The sequence below is a fragment of the Myxocyprinus asiaticus genome, chromosome 30 (assembly GCF_019703515.2).
Source record: "Myxocyprinus asiaticus isolate MX2 ecotype Aquarium Trade chromosome 30, UBuf_Myxa_2, whole genome shotgun sequence".
NCBI lineage: Eukaryota > Metazoa > Chordata > Actinopteri > Cypriniformes > Catostomidae > Myxocyprinus > Myxocyprinus asiaticus.
The window spans coordinates 14,769,131-14,787,343 of NC_059373.1; the positions used below are offsets into that span (position 1 = coordinate 14,769,131).

The 18,213-nt window shown below is 38.5% G+C and overlaps 1 protein-coding gene across 4 annotated transcripts in view; it reads right to left on the reverse strand.

The window, feature by feature from the left end:
• Nucleotides 1-1,847: 1,847 nt before the first annotated feature.
• The window catches only part of LOC127421077 (protein argonaute-4-like), a 31,237-nt gene continuing 14,871 nt past the window's right edge, over nt 1,848-18,213 (reverse strand). For 2 of the 4 annotated variants that reach the window (XM_051663815.1, XM_051663816.1), the window contains exons 11-18: nt 16,425-16,573; nt 13,441-13,625; nt 13,064-13,223; nt 11,881-12,196; nt 8,428-8,562; nt 7,931-8,032; nt 7,642-7,841; nt 1,848-5,022 (exon numbers count right to left, since the gene is read on the reverse strand). In XM_051663815.1, the coding sequence (XP_051519775.1) occupies nt 4,914-5,022; nt 7,642-7,841; nt 7,931-8,032; nt 8,428-8,562; nt 11,881-12,196; nt 13,064-13,223; nt 13,441-13,625; nt 16,425-16,573 (1,356 nt within the window). In that variant the 3' untranslated portion in view covers nt 1,848-4,913. The remainder of the gene's footprint in view (nt 5,023-7,641; nt 7,842-7,930; nt 8,033-8,427; nt 8,563-11,880; nt 12,197-13,063; nt 13,224-13,440; nt 13,626-16,424; nt 16,574-18,213) is intronic. The other 2 variants (XM_051663818.1, XM_051663817.1) reach the window with 1 other exon arrangement.

Consider the following 18,213-nt stretch of genomic DNA (forward strand, 5'->3'; position numbering starts at 1 on the left):
GGACGGCAGTCACGGAATTAGCCCACAATACAAAAAAACAATTTCTGTGCACAAAGATGTTTTAAATTAAAAGTAAATACACAATACTAGGAGAAAAGCTTCAGTGTGCTTTTATGGAACATATATTTTCATTGGACATATAGTCCAATTCTATCAAATTATTGTTTAGCTTTTGAAAAAATGCTGGCAAAATTCCCTGTATTAAATTAAATAACCAAACGAAAAACGCATTAAATGAAAAAAATAAATTACCAAATGAAAAATAAAATATATTTTTAGACCTATGTATGCTTTTTCTTTACACAAACTTAAATTAGCCGTACGCTGTTCTGTAGACTAATAAAGTCGGCTGAATGACATTTTCTACACTTCAAGACTATAAACTATCAGAACTATTTGTCCAATGAGTTCACTTTCAGAAAACGATCTTTTGAACATTTTAAAACTTTACATTTTTTTAAATCTAACCATCTTTACCTCGGATCGCATTTGCTGAGCTTCTTCAGAAAATATAAATTGCATTATGACACTAAATTAATTTTAGATGACTATCAAGTTCAGTTGGTCGTTAAAAGTTGCTGGACAAATATGCGGTACATAATGCAGTTGTGATGGCAATGCTTTAGATAAGATGACTGTTCAAAATAGCCTTTTGAATATCAGGAATGTATCATGTAAACCCTGATATTACACCGCATCAGTTTTTCTTTAATAGCTGTGCACACAGCATATACACGTTGATGGATGGTCCTTATACTAAGACCGAATGTTTTCCCCACTACTTGGTGCAGGTTGCCAGCTTGAACAGGGCCATGACGATTTGCTTTTGGGTCGGAACCGGTGGCAACCTGCGATAGGTGCAACATCAGCACCAATATTACAGTCCCATCAGAAGGGCAACTGCTCCCTTTTGATTGCAATTCCTCCTCTTCTGATTGCATTTATTTGTGAAATTAAAATGACAGTAAGCTGGCTAATTTCAATGAATTTTCTCAGTACTTTCCCCATTTTACCAAAACTTAAGAGATAAAAAAATAGGGACATCTGGGATTCTAATTAGCGATAATCAAACATTTCTGTATGGAAACGGCTTAAGGACAGATTGTTTTGCGATAAACCAAAACCTATGCGACAAAGTGTTTTTTTTTTTGTTTGTTTTTGTTGTTGTTGTTGTTTTTTAGGCTTGACGTCATCACACACACCATTTTTATCGATAAAAGGCCATTTGAATGGAAACAGGCAGAAGACGGCAAAATTCGCAATTTTTTTTTTAAACTTATTTTCACTTTGTCGATAACAAAATAGCGCGAAATGTGGATGGAAACTAGGCTTGTTAAACTTAAACGAACCAAATAGCTTTCAACTGTATTTGATATAATGACAAGTGATTTTCTAGTACCAAATTAGCAATTTAGCATGATTACTCAAGGATAAGGTGTTGGAGTGATGACTGCTGGAAATGGGGGCCTGTCTAGATTTTTATCAAAAATGACTTTTTTCAAATAGTGATGGTGCTGTTTTTTACATCAGTAATGTCCTGACTATACTTTGTGATCAGTTGAATGCACTTTGGTGAATTAAAGTACCAATTTCCTTCTGAAACAGCAAAATCTGTACATTATTCCAAACTTTTGGCCACCATCACATTTATATATATATATATATATATATATATATATATATATATATATATATATATATATATATATATATATATATGGAATCTTTTGTAAAACAATTCAACTCACTCAAAATCAGTTTATTAATAATGCTGGGGAAGAAAAGTATGCCAATTCTAGAATTATAATCACTAGACTAGAACAGCAATGAATGACATGACACAGAGGTGTGTGTTATGGGCATAAAATACCAATTTATTACTTTGCACAATAACACAAATATTCCCTGCAGGCTAAAAAAAGGGGAGATTTAAATTTTTTTTTAAATGTCACTAAGCAATAAAGCAACTGACGGGACACTCAAATAGGAGAGGCTACAGGAGTCCTGAGCAATTCCCCAGCAGGTCAAAGAGAGAGTGCCCACTATTGCTATTGGACAAATCACACAGCTCAGAACACGAGAATAGAACAGCACAAAAAAAAAAAAGCTACACACCAGTAAGAGAAACAAAAAATGAAATGACAATACACATTTTTCAAATAACAAAGCCATATTTATCAAATAGGAATAAAAAACAACAACAACAACTCATGCTCTCTTTTAATTGGGGTAGAGAGAATGGGTTTAAAAAAAAAAAAAAAAAAAAAAAAAGTTAAAGAGGTAATCCTTGTGCAGTGAACCCTCAGGGCCCACCACATGCAGAGGAAGTGCACGTGTGGAGGTGCCACCAGGGCGGCACCACAGCAATTGAGAGCCCGAGAGCAGAGAGGGAACATGACAGAGGGTGAAGAAAGGAAGGGGTGAGGAGGACAGTCTTAGCAGCCCTGTGATTGAAGAAAGTACCTCGTTTGGGGTGGAGCTCCTAAAGACCGGTGCCCCTCATCCCTTCGACACCCACATCTGGCCCTCAATGAGTTACTGACATTTGTGGAGGAATTTTAAAATCTTGTAAAAGAGACTGGACAACATCGCTACTCAAAACAGTCTCACTGTACTGAAGTACGAATAGAAAACAAAAAAAGTTCTCTGTGTCATAATAAATATTTTATAAGAGATTAGAGCAATACTCTAGCATGCAGGCGAGCAGTCTAAATTTGAAATTGTCCACAGAGTCTAAAGAGCTAGTCCACCATATGCACATTCCCACTGATTGATACAAGCAAAATAATTACATAAACACAAACGGCAATAGGAATCCAACCAACAGCCACACTGACAAAAATATTACAGCTTTAAAATTGTTCTAAATTTCGGGTTATATTGCTTTGCAATGATATCATGGAATTAATGCCATGTAACAATTTAGTGAATTGCCTAAAAAGGACACATACTACAGTCAAACGCTGTATTATCTGGAAGCCATGATATCAAAGTAACCTATTCAGCATTCGACACATCCAATGCTAAAAGTCAGCTTATTGCATGTGATGCCCTTGCCCATTTCTTTCATTGGCCCAGCGTCCACGCCACCGACAGGCTGGTGCTCAAACTCATTCATAGCAAACCTGCTGCTTAACGGATGGTTTAATACAAAATGGTTTTTGCAGAGCGGTCCCCCTGACGAGGCGTGCATGCTGGAGACCCTTCGAACCACACCATCTTGGAGCGAGACCTAGTATCATCTGACCATGCTTAGCAAGGTGCTGTTCAGTCCAAAGGCAGTGCTTATGCTTGTGTCTTAAATGTATGTTGTCCTATTTTGTATATGTTAAGAGAAAAAAAGATAATTCAGATTTATATTAAAGATTCAAGTTCATATACACGCAGAAGTAATAAACACTTTTAAGTGTAAAAACATTGCTAGTATTCCCACCCAAAAATTCTGATTTGTCACTTTTACTTTTGCTGCCAGCCGATGCGCATTTAACTTGGTATAGAAATAAGCTAAAACTCAAACTTTGATAAATTCTAACTTGTACGAGGACAAACCAAAGCATTTAGGTCCTCATTTCCACAGCGCTACAAGAAATTAAGCTGTATTCAAAAAAAAAAAAACACACACACAAAAAAAAACAGATTCTCAGTTTACAACCACTGACTCCTGGTTCAATTAGTTACGCAACCGATTTGCAGACAACTGATCGATATCAATATTAACGACAAGAACGACGATTATCTACTCTAAAAAACTGTTTAAGTTTACCACAAAAAACAAACAAAAAAACTTTATATTAAACTCTTACAAATCTGATTTGAATCTTATGTATAAATGCATAAAAGGGAGAGTGCTGTATGTTGCAAGCCTAGCCTTTCAGACAGTGCCGCCAGAACAACGCTAGCGCTACGCCCATAACTGTGCAATGGCCATACCTTTCAACCCTGTAAAATAACCATCCAAACAAGCTGTACGTGTTTCAAGGAAAGCCACAGGCAGAATGGCACCTGTACCAAGCCTTGTTAACCAAGGTCCAACACTCCCAACAGTCACGCAGAGGAGACTATGGGAAATGCTACTGCTACACAAAACCACCAGCTTATGAAAGCCTGTAAAACTGTCAAATGGAATATGCTTAAAAAGTTGTATATATTTATATACTTTTTATAGATCTATGTATGTTAATATATATATATATAAAAAAAAAAAAAAAAAAAAAAAAAAAAAAAGGCATTTACAGCAGTTTGCTCCTAGATTTCCCTTCGCAATTCAGTGGCCTGCCATGAGACATGACATGCATACACATACAATCCTCCATTCACCCAACAAGCACTACACACACACACACAAAATGGGAGCAGGTAATAGGCATGTATGCCCAAGTCACCTCGTTTGTAAAAGACTGAGAGGAGAGAGTCCTAATACGTTCATAAAAAGGAGAAAAAACGAATCCATGAAAGTCAATCCATCCAACACCCCCCCACCCCTTTACATGCAAGACCCACCCCTCCCTTAAAAGACATGACAAGATTGAGCCAATGGCGGCTTGAGGTAAAAGTAGACAGAGTCCAGCTTAGCTGAGAGAGCCAGAGCTGCCCTGACCAATGGCGCAGGTTTGCTCACACTCAGTGTATATTACAAATTAAAAAGACATTCAAAATCAAACAAATAAAAAGTTAAAAATGGCTCAATTGGATATTTTTTCTGTGCATTGGAGGTCGGAGGCCTCTCAGTGCAGGACTGCTGGTAGAAGTTGGTTCTTCGGGGCCAACCACAATTTCAGCTGGACTGACAGATGGGCCCCTGGCTTTAGAACTGCTTTGCTGCAGATGAAGACGCGAGAGAGATATAAAGGAAGAGAAAGAGCGAGAGACAGATTGAAAAGGGAGTGTAGAATTGCGTCTCCTGCTGGTGGACATCAGGCAAAGTACATGGTGTGCTGGGTGTCATAGTGAATCTGGACCGCCTTAGCCAGAGCCTGAGGGTCCCGACCGTTACTCTGTCCTGATACGTGACTGCCCTCAGCACTGCAGAGAGAAAATGACAAATGGAAACAAAAAAGCATCCATTACTTAACTGAAGAATTAACGGGATCATTCAACCAAAAATGGAAATTGTCATAATTTACTTGCCCACATAATGAAAATGAATAGGGACTGGGTCTGTCAAGCTTCAAAATGACAAAAACAAAAATGAAAGCATCAAAAAAGTGGTCCATACGACTTGGAACAATATTTTTCTGAAGTCATCCAATAGCTTTGCATGAGGAACAGACCAAAATTACAAGTCGTTATTCAATAAAAATCTTCAAATTACAAAAGTGGCTTTGGCGGAGGAAGATTGTCAGTGAATAACGACATTTTTGGTTGGATCATCACACAAAGCAAAGGTGTGACATTGACATTGAAACAACAGTGGTTACTGCATGTAGTAACTGAATACGTTGTCTGGCAGAGCTGCATACATATTCTTAAAATATTTCTAGTTTTGTAGGGCTGGGTACTGATACAGATTTCTGTTTCACAAGCTCTTGATTTTTAATTCAGACTGCGATTAGATATCGATTTAAATGGGTATATTTCAGTAATAAATGTCCATGTTGCTTACATATGAAAGAAATTCTCTCCCAGATAATGCTGTTCATTATAGTGGGTAGTGTTGTCAAAAGTACCGGTACTTCGGTATAAAGTCTAAAATAAAAATAAAATGATGCAATGATACCAGCGTTTCTGCAGTACCGGTAGTACAGAGTACTGTCTCTGTACGGTACCAGCACTCAATATGACTGACACACGACAGCTTTAAAATGCTCACAGGCTTATTTTGAATGCCTGCTCTGTTACTCCTTTTACACTGAAATGGACAATTAATCCAAATGACATGTCCTAGTGTGATTTATTAAACCGCTGAAGGCTGCAATCTTAGCGTGGATGAGCTGCATTCTTTAAATGAATGTATAAATCCGACCGCTCATACTCTTGAAACTACACAGACATTCAGAATCACTCATGTTGTTTGAGATGACAGAGCAGAGCACTAATCCACTGTGAACCACGCAGCACATGTAAACTAAATATTTATATAATTAAAATCACAGCATTTGCTCTTTAATCTCAACTCAACTCTGTTGTTTTAAATACTATATAAATAGAGTTGACCAAAGTGCTTCACAGTAATAAAATGTAAAACATAAAATTTCGAAATGACCACATACACAAACACCAGTAGTCTAAAATACAAACACTCCAAAACTGTGTCCTACATTTCATTTGTCAGACTCAAAAGACAGTGTATAAAGATGAGATTTCAGACATGACTTGAATGTCTTCAATGATCACACTGGGCCATGTTGCAAACTGTTTACCCGGAAAAGTGAAGCTTCCAGCAAAAAACACGTCATCATAATAAAAGCACGATTCAAAATAAAAGCTAGATGCTTGAAATTGAAGAAATTGAATAAAAATATATTCCAACTGTACAGTAAAGTGTAATATTCTCTGTAATAATAATAATAACAATAATTAATCAATTTATCACAAGCAAGACATCTGTTGAAAAAAGTCTGGCAAAAAAAAAATGCAATGACATTTTGATATATTTTCACTTATTAAAAGTAAAAAAATTAATTGATTAGACATTATTTTGATGATTAAATTAAATGAATCATGTTGATAAAATAATTAAATTATTAAAAATAACTGAACTGATGTGTTCAATAGCACATTATCATATTAGCATATTTTTGCTGTGGTATCGAGAACAGTGAAATTTCACAGGTATCAGTATCAACTACTGAAATTTTGGTAACACTAATACTGTGGACCTTCCATCTAGGTACATTACAAAAATATTAATTGCACTAATTACATTTTATTAGTTTTTCATCATATGTCACATTTTAGCTTTTTAAAATAAATAAATAAAGATATTATTTTGAATATAATTTGTTACATGTTTATTGTTTACACGCATAATTTGTACCATTTACAAGTATTTACACTGATTTGTTCAACACATGCTAAAAACCGGTACTGTCTCTTTATGAAAACCAGTTGGTCTGTAAATAAGTGCATGTTAATGAGAGAGGACTCGAATGGCTTTACCCCTTCCGTGCTGCGTGATTAGAATTAAAAATTTATTTTTTGTAGTTTTTGATCAACAACTGACTGTAGAAAACAGAAAGGCTATTAAAAGAGACATTATTCATTGACAAATGTGTAGCATGGATCTCGTCTTTGAACACACATGGAACGTGTCGAACCAAACTTTTACTCTAAGCTCTGTGCTGAATTTCTTCACCACTATGCTACACAAATCACTGGTGAGTGAAACTGGAAAATTTACCAGTCAGAGGCTAATCACAGACATTTTAGTCGCATAGTGCAAAATCTTGCGCTCCCGATCTTGGGATTTAAGAATCAATATCGATATTGAATATAGAGTTCAAATGAAGATCTTGATGCATTTGAACATTGATATTTTTACCCAGTCCTATCATTTTATGTTCCACTGAAAAAAAAACAAAAAAAAAAACAGCTTATGGGTTTGGAACAACCCGAGTGTCTCAAGGATGACAGAATTTCTGGCTGCACTATACCTTTAATCCACAAGAATTTCATATGTTAACGCTGATATAGATTTCTTACCTGTCATGGTCTTTGTCCACTAAGTGGTAGCGGGCACGGAATGCCACGAGCCGGGCATAGTAGGCTGGCGCAGGGATGGAGACAGAGCGGGTGCAGCGCACATAGGTATGGCACAGCTGGTAGGTCAACAGCTGCAGTTCATCCGCAGTGAAACAGTTGTCATCCCACAAGACGTGATAGTGCGAGGGACGACTAGTGCCCTACAGGAAGCAAGAAAGCATAAAGATTGACATGAACAGACAAGTAGATGAACAGGTAAATAAGTGAATAACACAGACGTTTGACTCGCCTGGATCCCAGCGTGGCTGCACAGGTAGAAGTCAAACTCTGATGGGTGTGTGATCGTGCTGTCCACCGTAGTGCCAGCTGGGACATTGCCACTCTTACCGACCTACCAAGACACAAGACATTACCTAATAATTTTAAAACCAGCAGTGAATCTGTCCAGGTTGCTTGTGAGAAAGTCATACTTTGTCGTTGAGAACACTTAAATGTTTAAGCTTCACAAAACAACCACTTATTCAGAGCCACATCAGCAACAAAAAACTATCATCAATTTATTCACTCATGTTGTTCCCAACTTGTATGACTTACTTTCCTCCATGAAACACATTAATTTCATTGTATAGAAAAAAGATGCAATTACTTCTGCCCAACATCTACTTCTGTGTGCTATAGGATAAAGAAAGTCTTAAATGGTTGGAACAACATTGGGTTGAGTAAATGAACAACATGGGGGTGAGTAAACCATCGTTGTGTGGTCTTTAATCCCTCCTGGTAACTCACCCTCTCGGCTTTGTCAGAGCAAAAGAGTCGGGTGTGGTGACGTTTCTGCACTACGATGTAGGTGATTCCCGGTCTGTAGTCCTCCTCTAGACTGATGCATGCTTTCCTAATGGCAATCAGCTCTGGCCATGCAACCTACACAAATGTACCAGCAACGGAAAGATTAAAAAAATAAATAACAGGAACAAAGGACAGCAACTATACTGATTTAAGGGTGAAGTTCTCGTCTGAGCAGTGGCCTTTGTCAGTGCGAGTGTCTAACATATTGAGCCGTCATGCTCTTGGGAGTCCCGGTTTAGGGTTCGAGTCTAGACCAGTCCCCTCTCTCCCAACCCTTGATTCCCTGTCCCTACCATGTCTACCAATTAGGGCGGGGTAATATGGTTACAATTTTTGTTTTCTTCAGCCTATTGATATGGGCTGTGAACTGATTAATTTTAACTAATTCATCAAGTGATCAATCGCCACTAAATTATGGTACATGATACATTACAACAAACATTTAAAATAAAATAAATAAAATCCCAAATATATTTACTTTATACTTGGTCTCAAATAACTTGCAAGAAATTGGTGTCATCATTTTTTATTATTATTATTTTAATATGTACATGTAAAAAAATTATTTTATTTTTTTTTCGCAGATAAGAGTTAGTCACATTTTTACATGTATTAATCTTTTATACAAGTATATGTATACATGGCAAAAAATCAGTGGACATGTTGTAATTACAATTTGGGCAAAAATCTTCAGGCATTTTCCAGTGGACTTTTTTTAATAATAGGATCAAATGGGCAGATTCAATCCATTTCAAACTTTATTGGCAAGAGAAACTTAAGTGTATATTGCCAATACATTTTTAGACACTATACATACAGAAATAAAACATTTTGAATGCTGAAGCTCAAAACTATTATTTTCTCTGGCTGCCGTTCAGTCTCTAGTTAACCTGACTGCAGCTTGCTGAACGGCCACGTCCTTCAGTCTCTATCGCGCACACGCTGGGTCTCACTCGGCCGGTTTCACTTTTGAAACCATGGTTCCTACTCTTTTCAAGGCACAATTTTCCAGGACATTTCCAAGACATTTTACATGCCACAAGGTTGTAATATTTAAGCAAAACACACGAGAGATCATTAAAAATGGGGTAATTGGGGGGTTATTTTTTTATTTATTTTTTTCAAAATTATGTATTTAACAGTTTAATTAAATTTCATAAAATAAATGGTGTCTAATCAAATGAATTTGTTAAAACTTTAAAATCAACTGAAAACTTAATTGTTTTAATTATAAATTTTCAACACACTGCATTATCTTTATAAAATGAAGTGCTTTTCTACAAAATCCTCACAGCACAATCCGAAACAACACTGGAGATATTTTTTTCAAATGAAGTGCTGCACAACAGAACATCACAGATATTGAGATATTGCTTTAAAACATTACCAACACTTTACAATAAGGTTCCATTCATTAACATTAGTTAATGCACTGGGTATCATGAACAAACAATTAACTATATATTACAGCATTAATTAGTCTTTGTTAATGTTAGTTAATAAAAACACAATTGTTCATTATTAGTTCATGTTAGTTCATAGTGCATTAGCTAATGTTATCAAGTACAACTTCTGATGTAAAAAAAAAAAAAAAAAGTTGAAACGACCATTAACTAGGATTAATAAAAGCATTGTTCATTGTTAATTCATGTTAACTAATGGAACCTTATTGTAAAGTGTTCCCAGTACATTCTTATTTAATTGATCATTAAACATGATCTTTTTCCAAGCGTCCATTTAAATTGAGCTTTTATTTGGATGTTTCTGTGTGTTTTTGATGCCAGTTTCTCGCCTCCGGATAAGCAGTTTGCTACTTGTCCCAGTGTGATTATTAAACTCCATTAAAATAAATATATAGCCTGTATGGGCTGCACATTTCAGAGCGCTCTGCTCACTGTCATCTACCACACCCACACACACACACACACACACACACAACTCATGATGAGGTGTTTTTAGCGTATGAGAAGCACGCAGCACGTCAATTTTAAATATTTTTTAATTAAATTGCAGCCTTTTGAGGCTTAATAATCACATTTGCACATATCGAGATTAATTTGAATATTTGTGCATTGAAACATTAATTTACGTCCCCCCCAAAAAAAGTCCAATTCTGTGACATTCCGCATTTTATTGCTATTGTAATTTTTATGGCTGGATTCAGTGAATCTATCCATGTTTTCCGCATCGCGGAAATCATAGGGCCCGTATAAGACGACTCCGATCATTGAATTATTGAAAATGAATTTACATACTGTGGTGTAAAGGCCACATCACCACGCTATCACCTCAGGGTGTGAATTCATTTTCCAAAAAAATCTGCGGTCTAACCGTAGTCATTGTCTAAAGTTTACTCAAACTTTAGACAATACAAATGTTTTTGTAGTTAACACTACAGCAGTTGGAATAGTTGGAATGGAAAAAAATTGCACAGTATCAATACTTGTACAAAAACCTTGTCAGCGACACAATCAAACAGTTTTATTATATTAAATATTTTCCAGGACATTTAAGCATTTTTCCTCATTTTCCATGACTTTTTCCATGACTGGAAAACTGCTTTGCAAAATTCCAGGATTTCCAGGACGTATGAGAACCCTGTGAAATGGGTTCAGATGAAAGTCAGTGAGCATTTTTGCACGATGCAAAGAGATACAGCAGCTTGCGGACGAAGTCTTCATACAGTAAATCTGCTCCAGTGTTTATTATGCCCGGGGCATGGGTCGTGCGCAATGAATAAGTGTGCCCTGCTTCACCCAATCAGTTTCTGTGTGAGGATGAGCAGTTGAGTCAAGCAAGTACCTCCCGAAAATTTATATATGCCAATAATAGCCACAAAAAGTGGAGAAAAACATTGAAGTTTCACCCATTGTACAAAAGTGCCTGGGTTTGTTCCTGGCAAGCAGCAGATGCCCCAACCTCACCCCCACCCTCATCGTAGCCTGTAAGGCTGAGTATAGCCTGCCTGGAACAACTCAGGACACCTTTCTCCAATCATGTGAAGTTTCAGGAAGTAAATAAACGGGTACTGCATTAATTGCAGAAATTAACGCTTTAAATTTCCCAGCCAATCGATCAATCAATAGTTATGTATTTGCTCTGAAATGGCATTTTTTGTTTGTTTGTTAAATCAGAGAAAACTATTTCAACCAAACAGACTTAGTAGCCAAGCAGATTCAAAATGGTTACTGCATGAAGTAAAAATCTTGATGAAAATAATGACAGCATGATTTCCACAGTTTTTCACTAAATGATCACAAGGATGAGAATGACAGTTTATTTTCATTCATATGCATCAATGTACAACAATACATTTAGAAAAAAAAAAACTACACACAAGCTTTAACTCAATTGCATAAATTCTTTGAGACAAAGAATTCAAAGCTGACTCACCTGCTTCATCTGTCCTTCAGACACTCCTCCACGGTAGTAGATGATGCGTGTGGGTTTGAAGCGTGTCGACTTGTAGAACTGAATGAGCAGCTCTCGCACCATGTTGGTGAGGTCCTGGATGACCTCCTGGCTGAAGAGCTGTTCCTGGGACAGATCCTGGCGTGAGGTCTGCACCCGAACAGTGGCACAGTAGCGGCTGGGGTGCCCATCCATGCTTCCCACCACAGCAGCAATGGACGGTTTCTTCCCATCGCCCGCAGGAGGGTGAGTGACATCCGCCCCCAAGAAGATGACTGGCTGCTGGAACACAGAGGGCCTGAGTGCAGAAGAACAGAAACAAGGACAAGTTATAGGGACAGTTCACCAAAAAAAATTAAACCTTTGTCATTTACTCCATGTTCAAACCCATATGACTTGCTTTCTTCTGCAGAAAACAAAAGATGTAAGGCAGAATGTTAGTGTAACCGATCCTGCTCGACCCACTCTGAGCGGGATTCGAACCGGCATCAGCCGGCACGGAAGGTGGGCGCGCTAACGAGGACGCTAAAGGCTACAACCTCAGCATCAGTCGCTAGAGTGCCTCTTGAGGCCGGGGAGTGAGGTTTACACATACCGCACAGCTTTCACAGACCAGCTGGCTCACGTTACACTAGCCTCAGTCACCATTCACTTTCATTGCATATATTTTCATACAATGAAAGTAAATGATGACCAAGACAACATTCTGCTAAACATCTCCTACTGCATCACACGGATGAAAGACCCTGTATATTGTTTCAAACCTGTATGAGTTTGAGTAAATGACAACAATTTTCATTTTTAGGTGAACCAACCCTTTAAGGGACAGAATGGAATTTTCTTTTTGTTCAGGGCATTTTTCAGTTTGACTATACATTCCATTTGCATAAAAAGACTTGGCTCTTTAGAATTGCATATGATTGGCAATCCTTGTTGCTAGGTGACAAAGGGACACTTTTTTTGTTGAGTGGACTAAAAATGGACATTTTATGCAAGCATTGTTCGGGCCCACTTTCAGCATTTACATTTGTAGTTATGATCTGAAATCACACAGAAAATTATGGAGCGTTTGATCAAGCTCTGAACCACAAAAGGACTGTAATTGTTTTTGTATACTTTGATGTGAGGAAATACAAAAATGTAAAAGCTTTTGGAAAATAATCACCTCTGATGTGGCACCAGCACGTTGTTGATGCCTCCAAGTTTGGCGTTGATCTTGAGGCAGAGATTAGACAGTGTCTGAGGGGACGTCTTCACCACGTTCTTCACCTGCACGCACTGAGTGGCCATTCCCAGCAGAGTATCTCCCACACGCTTCACCTCCGCTGGAGAGAAAGGGTACCATTATTACATTCTCAATTGCTATCTTAGATTCCAAACCAGCATGAGTTGTTTTGTTACTAAGCATTATCCACTGTAAGGGGTAGAGGTGGGGATCAAAGTTTTATAGCATCTCAATATTTTATTTCACAATGCTGTACTTTATATTCTAACACAAATAATGCATATTTGCGGTTACATTTTTCCACATTAATTCTTTACCATAGACAGGTGTTTTTCCAGGGAGAATGACCACAATGAGCTGTAGTCCCACGTAAGACATCTTGAGGTGCTTAAACATCGGCTCAACGCTGTCTGCTCCCTGGGCATACTTGCAGAAACAGGGTTGGCCTTGGATGGGCATCCCTGCATCTTTGGAGATCTTGCGCAGCTGGTCTGTGAAACTCCTAAAAATATGCAGAGAATAACCATTAACCAGGCACCTCTCAGGTGGTATGCAGAACGACCCAGGATATTTACGTAAATATATATATATATATATAAAAAATACACACACATTTTGTTTTACATGTATGATTACAATTGTAATACATCTTTAAGATAGCCCAACTTTTTTTCTTTTTTTACATTGGCAGTGCAGGATGTGAATAGGTAACTATAACAAAGGTAAAGGTTGAGAAAGGAGGAGGTGGGAACCGGCTGAACCATCAAAATAATATTTAATGAAAACAAAAAGACACAGAACACAAACGCACACACTGCAGCTGCATGTGGCTCTCTCTCTCTCTCTCTCTCTCTCTCTCTCTACGTCCTGAGGCACTTATCCCTCTCCTAGGCTGATTAGCCCGATATGGACCAAAAAACAAAAAACAAAAACAAAGAGGAGAGGGAAAGGGCAAGGCGGAGCGACAGTGAGAGAGAGCGAGAGAGAGAAAAAAACTTGCTCGCTGGTTCCCAGGCATGCCGTCACCTGGTCCTCTATCACTCCTCCACCCTCTGGCGGACGACAGTCGCTCCTCCCCGGGTGGACCGGAGCCAGTCCTCCGACCCCTGGCAGATGGAACGCCCCTCCACATTTTGGCGGCTGGTAGGGAACTCCTCCGCCCTGGCAGCGGCTCCACCGCACCAGGCGGCTGGCAGCGAGCCCCTCTTCCCCTCGTGGACGGCGGCCGTTCCTAAGCGTCCAGGCGGTCGGCAGCAACTCCTCCATCCTCCGGCGGATGGCCGCGGCTGCTCCTTTGGGTGGATGAGTGGCGAGGACTCCACAACAGTGCATCCCTCCTACTTCCCGGGTTTCGGTACCAATGTAACAAAGGTTAAGGTTGGGAAAGGAGGCAGCGGGAACCGGCTGAACCATCAAAATAATAATTTAACGAGAAAAAAGACAGAAAACAAACGCACACACTGCAGCTGCATGTGGCTCTCTCTTTCTCGAGCTGCCGCATCTCAAGGCACTTATCCCTCTCCTCAGCTGATTAGCCCAATTGGGGGCCGGGCGTGCATAGTCACGGCCCGGCCCCACCCTCCTCCTCGTTACAGTAACATTCTCGTTGCGCGCAGCTGCGCTGATGTCTCTGTGCACACACCACAATATTATTCCCATGCAGAAAACAGAACAGCAAAAACTGATGCGATTGAGGCAAGATATCATTCCGTTTATTTTACACATTCTTAGACTTCCTTATAGTCTATGATCTTAAATAGTGCTTTTGACTTAAAGACACTGGGTTGTATTTGGCAGTATTTTGTTTTTGATTTCACTGGAAGATTGCTCGGATGAGGGACAGAGAAATGGACGTACATGTGAAAACCGCATGCCCACTCTATTCTCTGCTATCTGCGAGGCGTGAAAGTTTTTCCATTCAACCTTCTGACCCGAGGAGGGAAATGTTCAATTAAACAAAAAAGTAATAGCTCGGGTATTGTAATTTAAGACTTTAATAACTTTTTAATGGCCTTATTTTTCACCAGATAGATTTAATACCTTTTAACACTTTTTAATGACCCGTGGATACCCTGCCAAAATAAGTCAAATCCCAGTTGCAGATTTTTGTGCAACCAAAACCCCAATAATAACCAGAAAAAAAGACAAAAACATTTTGTGCATAACACTTTTTAACTATAAACAATCCCGAAACACACAAGGAACTCTTATTTTGAAATGACAGAGACTTGACCCTATTACAATGTTCTATGTTGTGTATTAACCAAATTATCTTTTTAAAGCCTATATATACACATTTAGAAGTTGAAGGGTTTTGTGCATATATTTCACTAGATGAAGTTTAATGAGAAATAAGGTTTATTATTATTATTATTATTATTATTCACAATATATGAAATTGGAGATCCTGACTGGGCACGTTTCCATATAAATCGCATTTTCTTAGCATGCTCTCGCTTCAATTTAGAACACATGATAATCTAATCAAAATAACAAAATATGTATTGCAGTGTGGATAAAAATATGGATGGATATCATCACACAAGGTTTCAGTGATTGTTTTTATTAAACTGTTAGAAGCTGTTCTAACTGTAGACTTCTCATCAACTTTTGCCGATAACCTATAGTTCCAAAAACTATCGGCACCAATTAATCTGTAAAACCGATATATCAGACTACCTCTAAAGAAAATATCAAATAAATGGGCTCTGACCCAAAAACCTGCTAGTTTCAAACCTAAAAATGAGATCACCACAGGTCGAGGGACACGATAATGTCTGGCAAGACTGACTCAAAACAGAGATCATATTATAAAAATAATAATAATGATAAAGCAAAGAGTTGTCTACACTGGAAAAAACAGATGATGTGATGCAACACATATTCAATTGTCCGACATCTCGTTCGTATGCATGTTGAACTGCACAGCAGCTCCAGCTACGTTATTCTTTTCATGGTATCGAGAGCGGCTCGTGATTGCATACAGACGCTGAATCAAATTACTATGGATGTTAAAATATGTCCTCAAAACTGATGATTCACTATGCTTGTGGACAGGTTATCTAGTAATGTGGTCGATAAGGTCATCGTTCGGCTCTTAAGTCAGTCTCAAGTGGCTCTAAGAGAGGCTCATATATCACCTGGCTAAGTACCAGCGCATGTGCACTGGCAGTGGCATGAACACCAGCACCATTACAGTGGCAAAGTGCATAAAAGAAACATAAAAGTGACAGATTAAAAAGGCAATAGGGATACGAGAGAGAGAGAGAGAGAGAGATGCATTTAAACAGCTTGCACTCACTTGAGCAGATCCTCCCGGCATTGTTTCTGAGGGGCGAAGCAGGCCACGGCCCACACCTTGATCTCTATACCCGCATAAAACTGCTTTCCCCTCATGTCCCACACACCCTGGTTGGGCGTGGCCACCGTCTTGTTCTGGGGAGAGAGTTCCTACACTCTTAGTGAACCCCTCGGCCTTGTCCCGAGATGCACACTACCCAATACCCACCAAACCCAAACCAACCCTACCCATCTCTGGCAGGCCTGGGCTAACGACAGAAAGCAGAATATGTAGTAAAAGGCCCACTACCAACCCCCCTAATGGCTAAGCGCAGTTATAAGTAATCACATTGTGAAGAGCTATGAAGAATTTCATCTAGAACTGCAAGACAAGTTAGCTTTAAAGTGTAAGCATGAAGCTAAAGCCAGTAAATAAATGTCATTTATAAAATGATGATATTGCAAGTTGTAAAACATCTATATAGAAGAGTCGTTATTTGAATTAAATGCAGTAAAGAACAACTCCAGTGTTCAGGTCTTTTGGAATCCTGTAATCTTAAATGGTCACAATCACACAATTCTACACTGGGACATGTCGAGCAAATCAGGATATCATGAACAAAGTTGATGGTTGGTTTTAATACTGGTTGGATACTGGTTTTAGAATTGTACTGCCAATCAATCCATGGCATGACTTGGATACATCTCTCACTCTCAGCAATCAATGGCAAATGGCTGTGCTTTATTGTTAGAGCATCATTTACAGTGACTGTGTGTCTTTATTATAATCACTTGAGTAACAGAACTTTTCTATACCAGGCTCAGTTACATATAGATAAATAGGGCTGCAACTAACGATTATTTTGATAATCAATTAATCTTCTATTATTTATTCGATTAATCTGATAATTAACGAACTATGATTTCCTGTCAAATGATTTCCTGATTTATTAAAAACAGAAATGATAAAGGGCGTAATGATTTGGTTTGATTTACTGTATACTGAATTCACGATTCTCACAAAACTTTGAACAAAGCCTGAATCACAATTAGTTAAGTTTGAATTTTTAATTATTATTATTACTTCAGGACATATGCAAAATAGTTACCTTCCTTTACTTGTAAAACTTAAAAAGTACTGTTCATTAAAGAGTAAAATGATCCATCAGGGATGGAGTGGGACAAAAAAAATAAATAATTATCAGTCCAGCTGAGGGCAATGGTGACACCAGAATAGAAATAATAATTCTGCCCAGTTGAAAAATACATAATGCTTGAACACAGTCACTGATTACATACATTAAGTACTTTAATATTGGAATTCCTAAAATAATATCGTCATGTTTCCAAAGGGAAGAGAAATCGGCCTTTTTCTGCATATAGTGGCCCCCTTCAGCATACTGCGGTCCTCTTCAATTAGTCACTGCCCATTCGGCATAACGCGGCGGCCTGTTTCAGCTTATCGCTGCCCGTTCGGCCCTGTTTCGCAGCTCTCCCTATGGCCAGCAGGGGTGGTGCCAGGATTTTTTCACGGGGGGGGGCCAGGCAGGGTACTGTGATCAGTCTGTGATGACACCGAAATTCCGGATGCACTTGCTTGCTTGCTCATTGAAGTTGAATGGAGACTCGTATGTGGTACAGAAAGAGTTTTATGGAAACATGAGGAAATATGTGCCTGATTTTGAATTCATAACATGCAGACTATAAAACATAAAAAAAAAGCGGTAAAATGTAAGTTACGCGCTGGAGACAAACAACGAGCGCATCAAACAGCACAAGCACACTGTCAATGCACCTGATGCATTAACCGC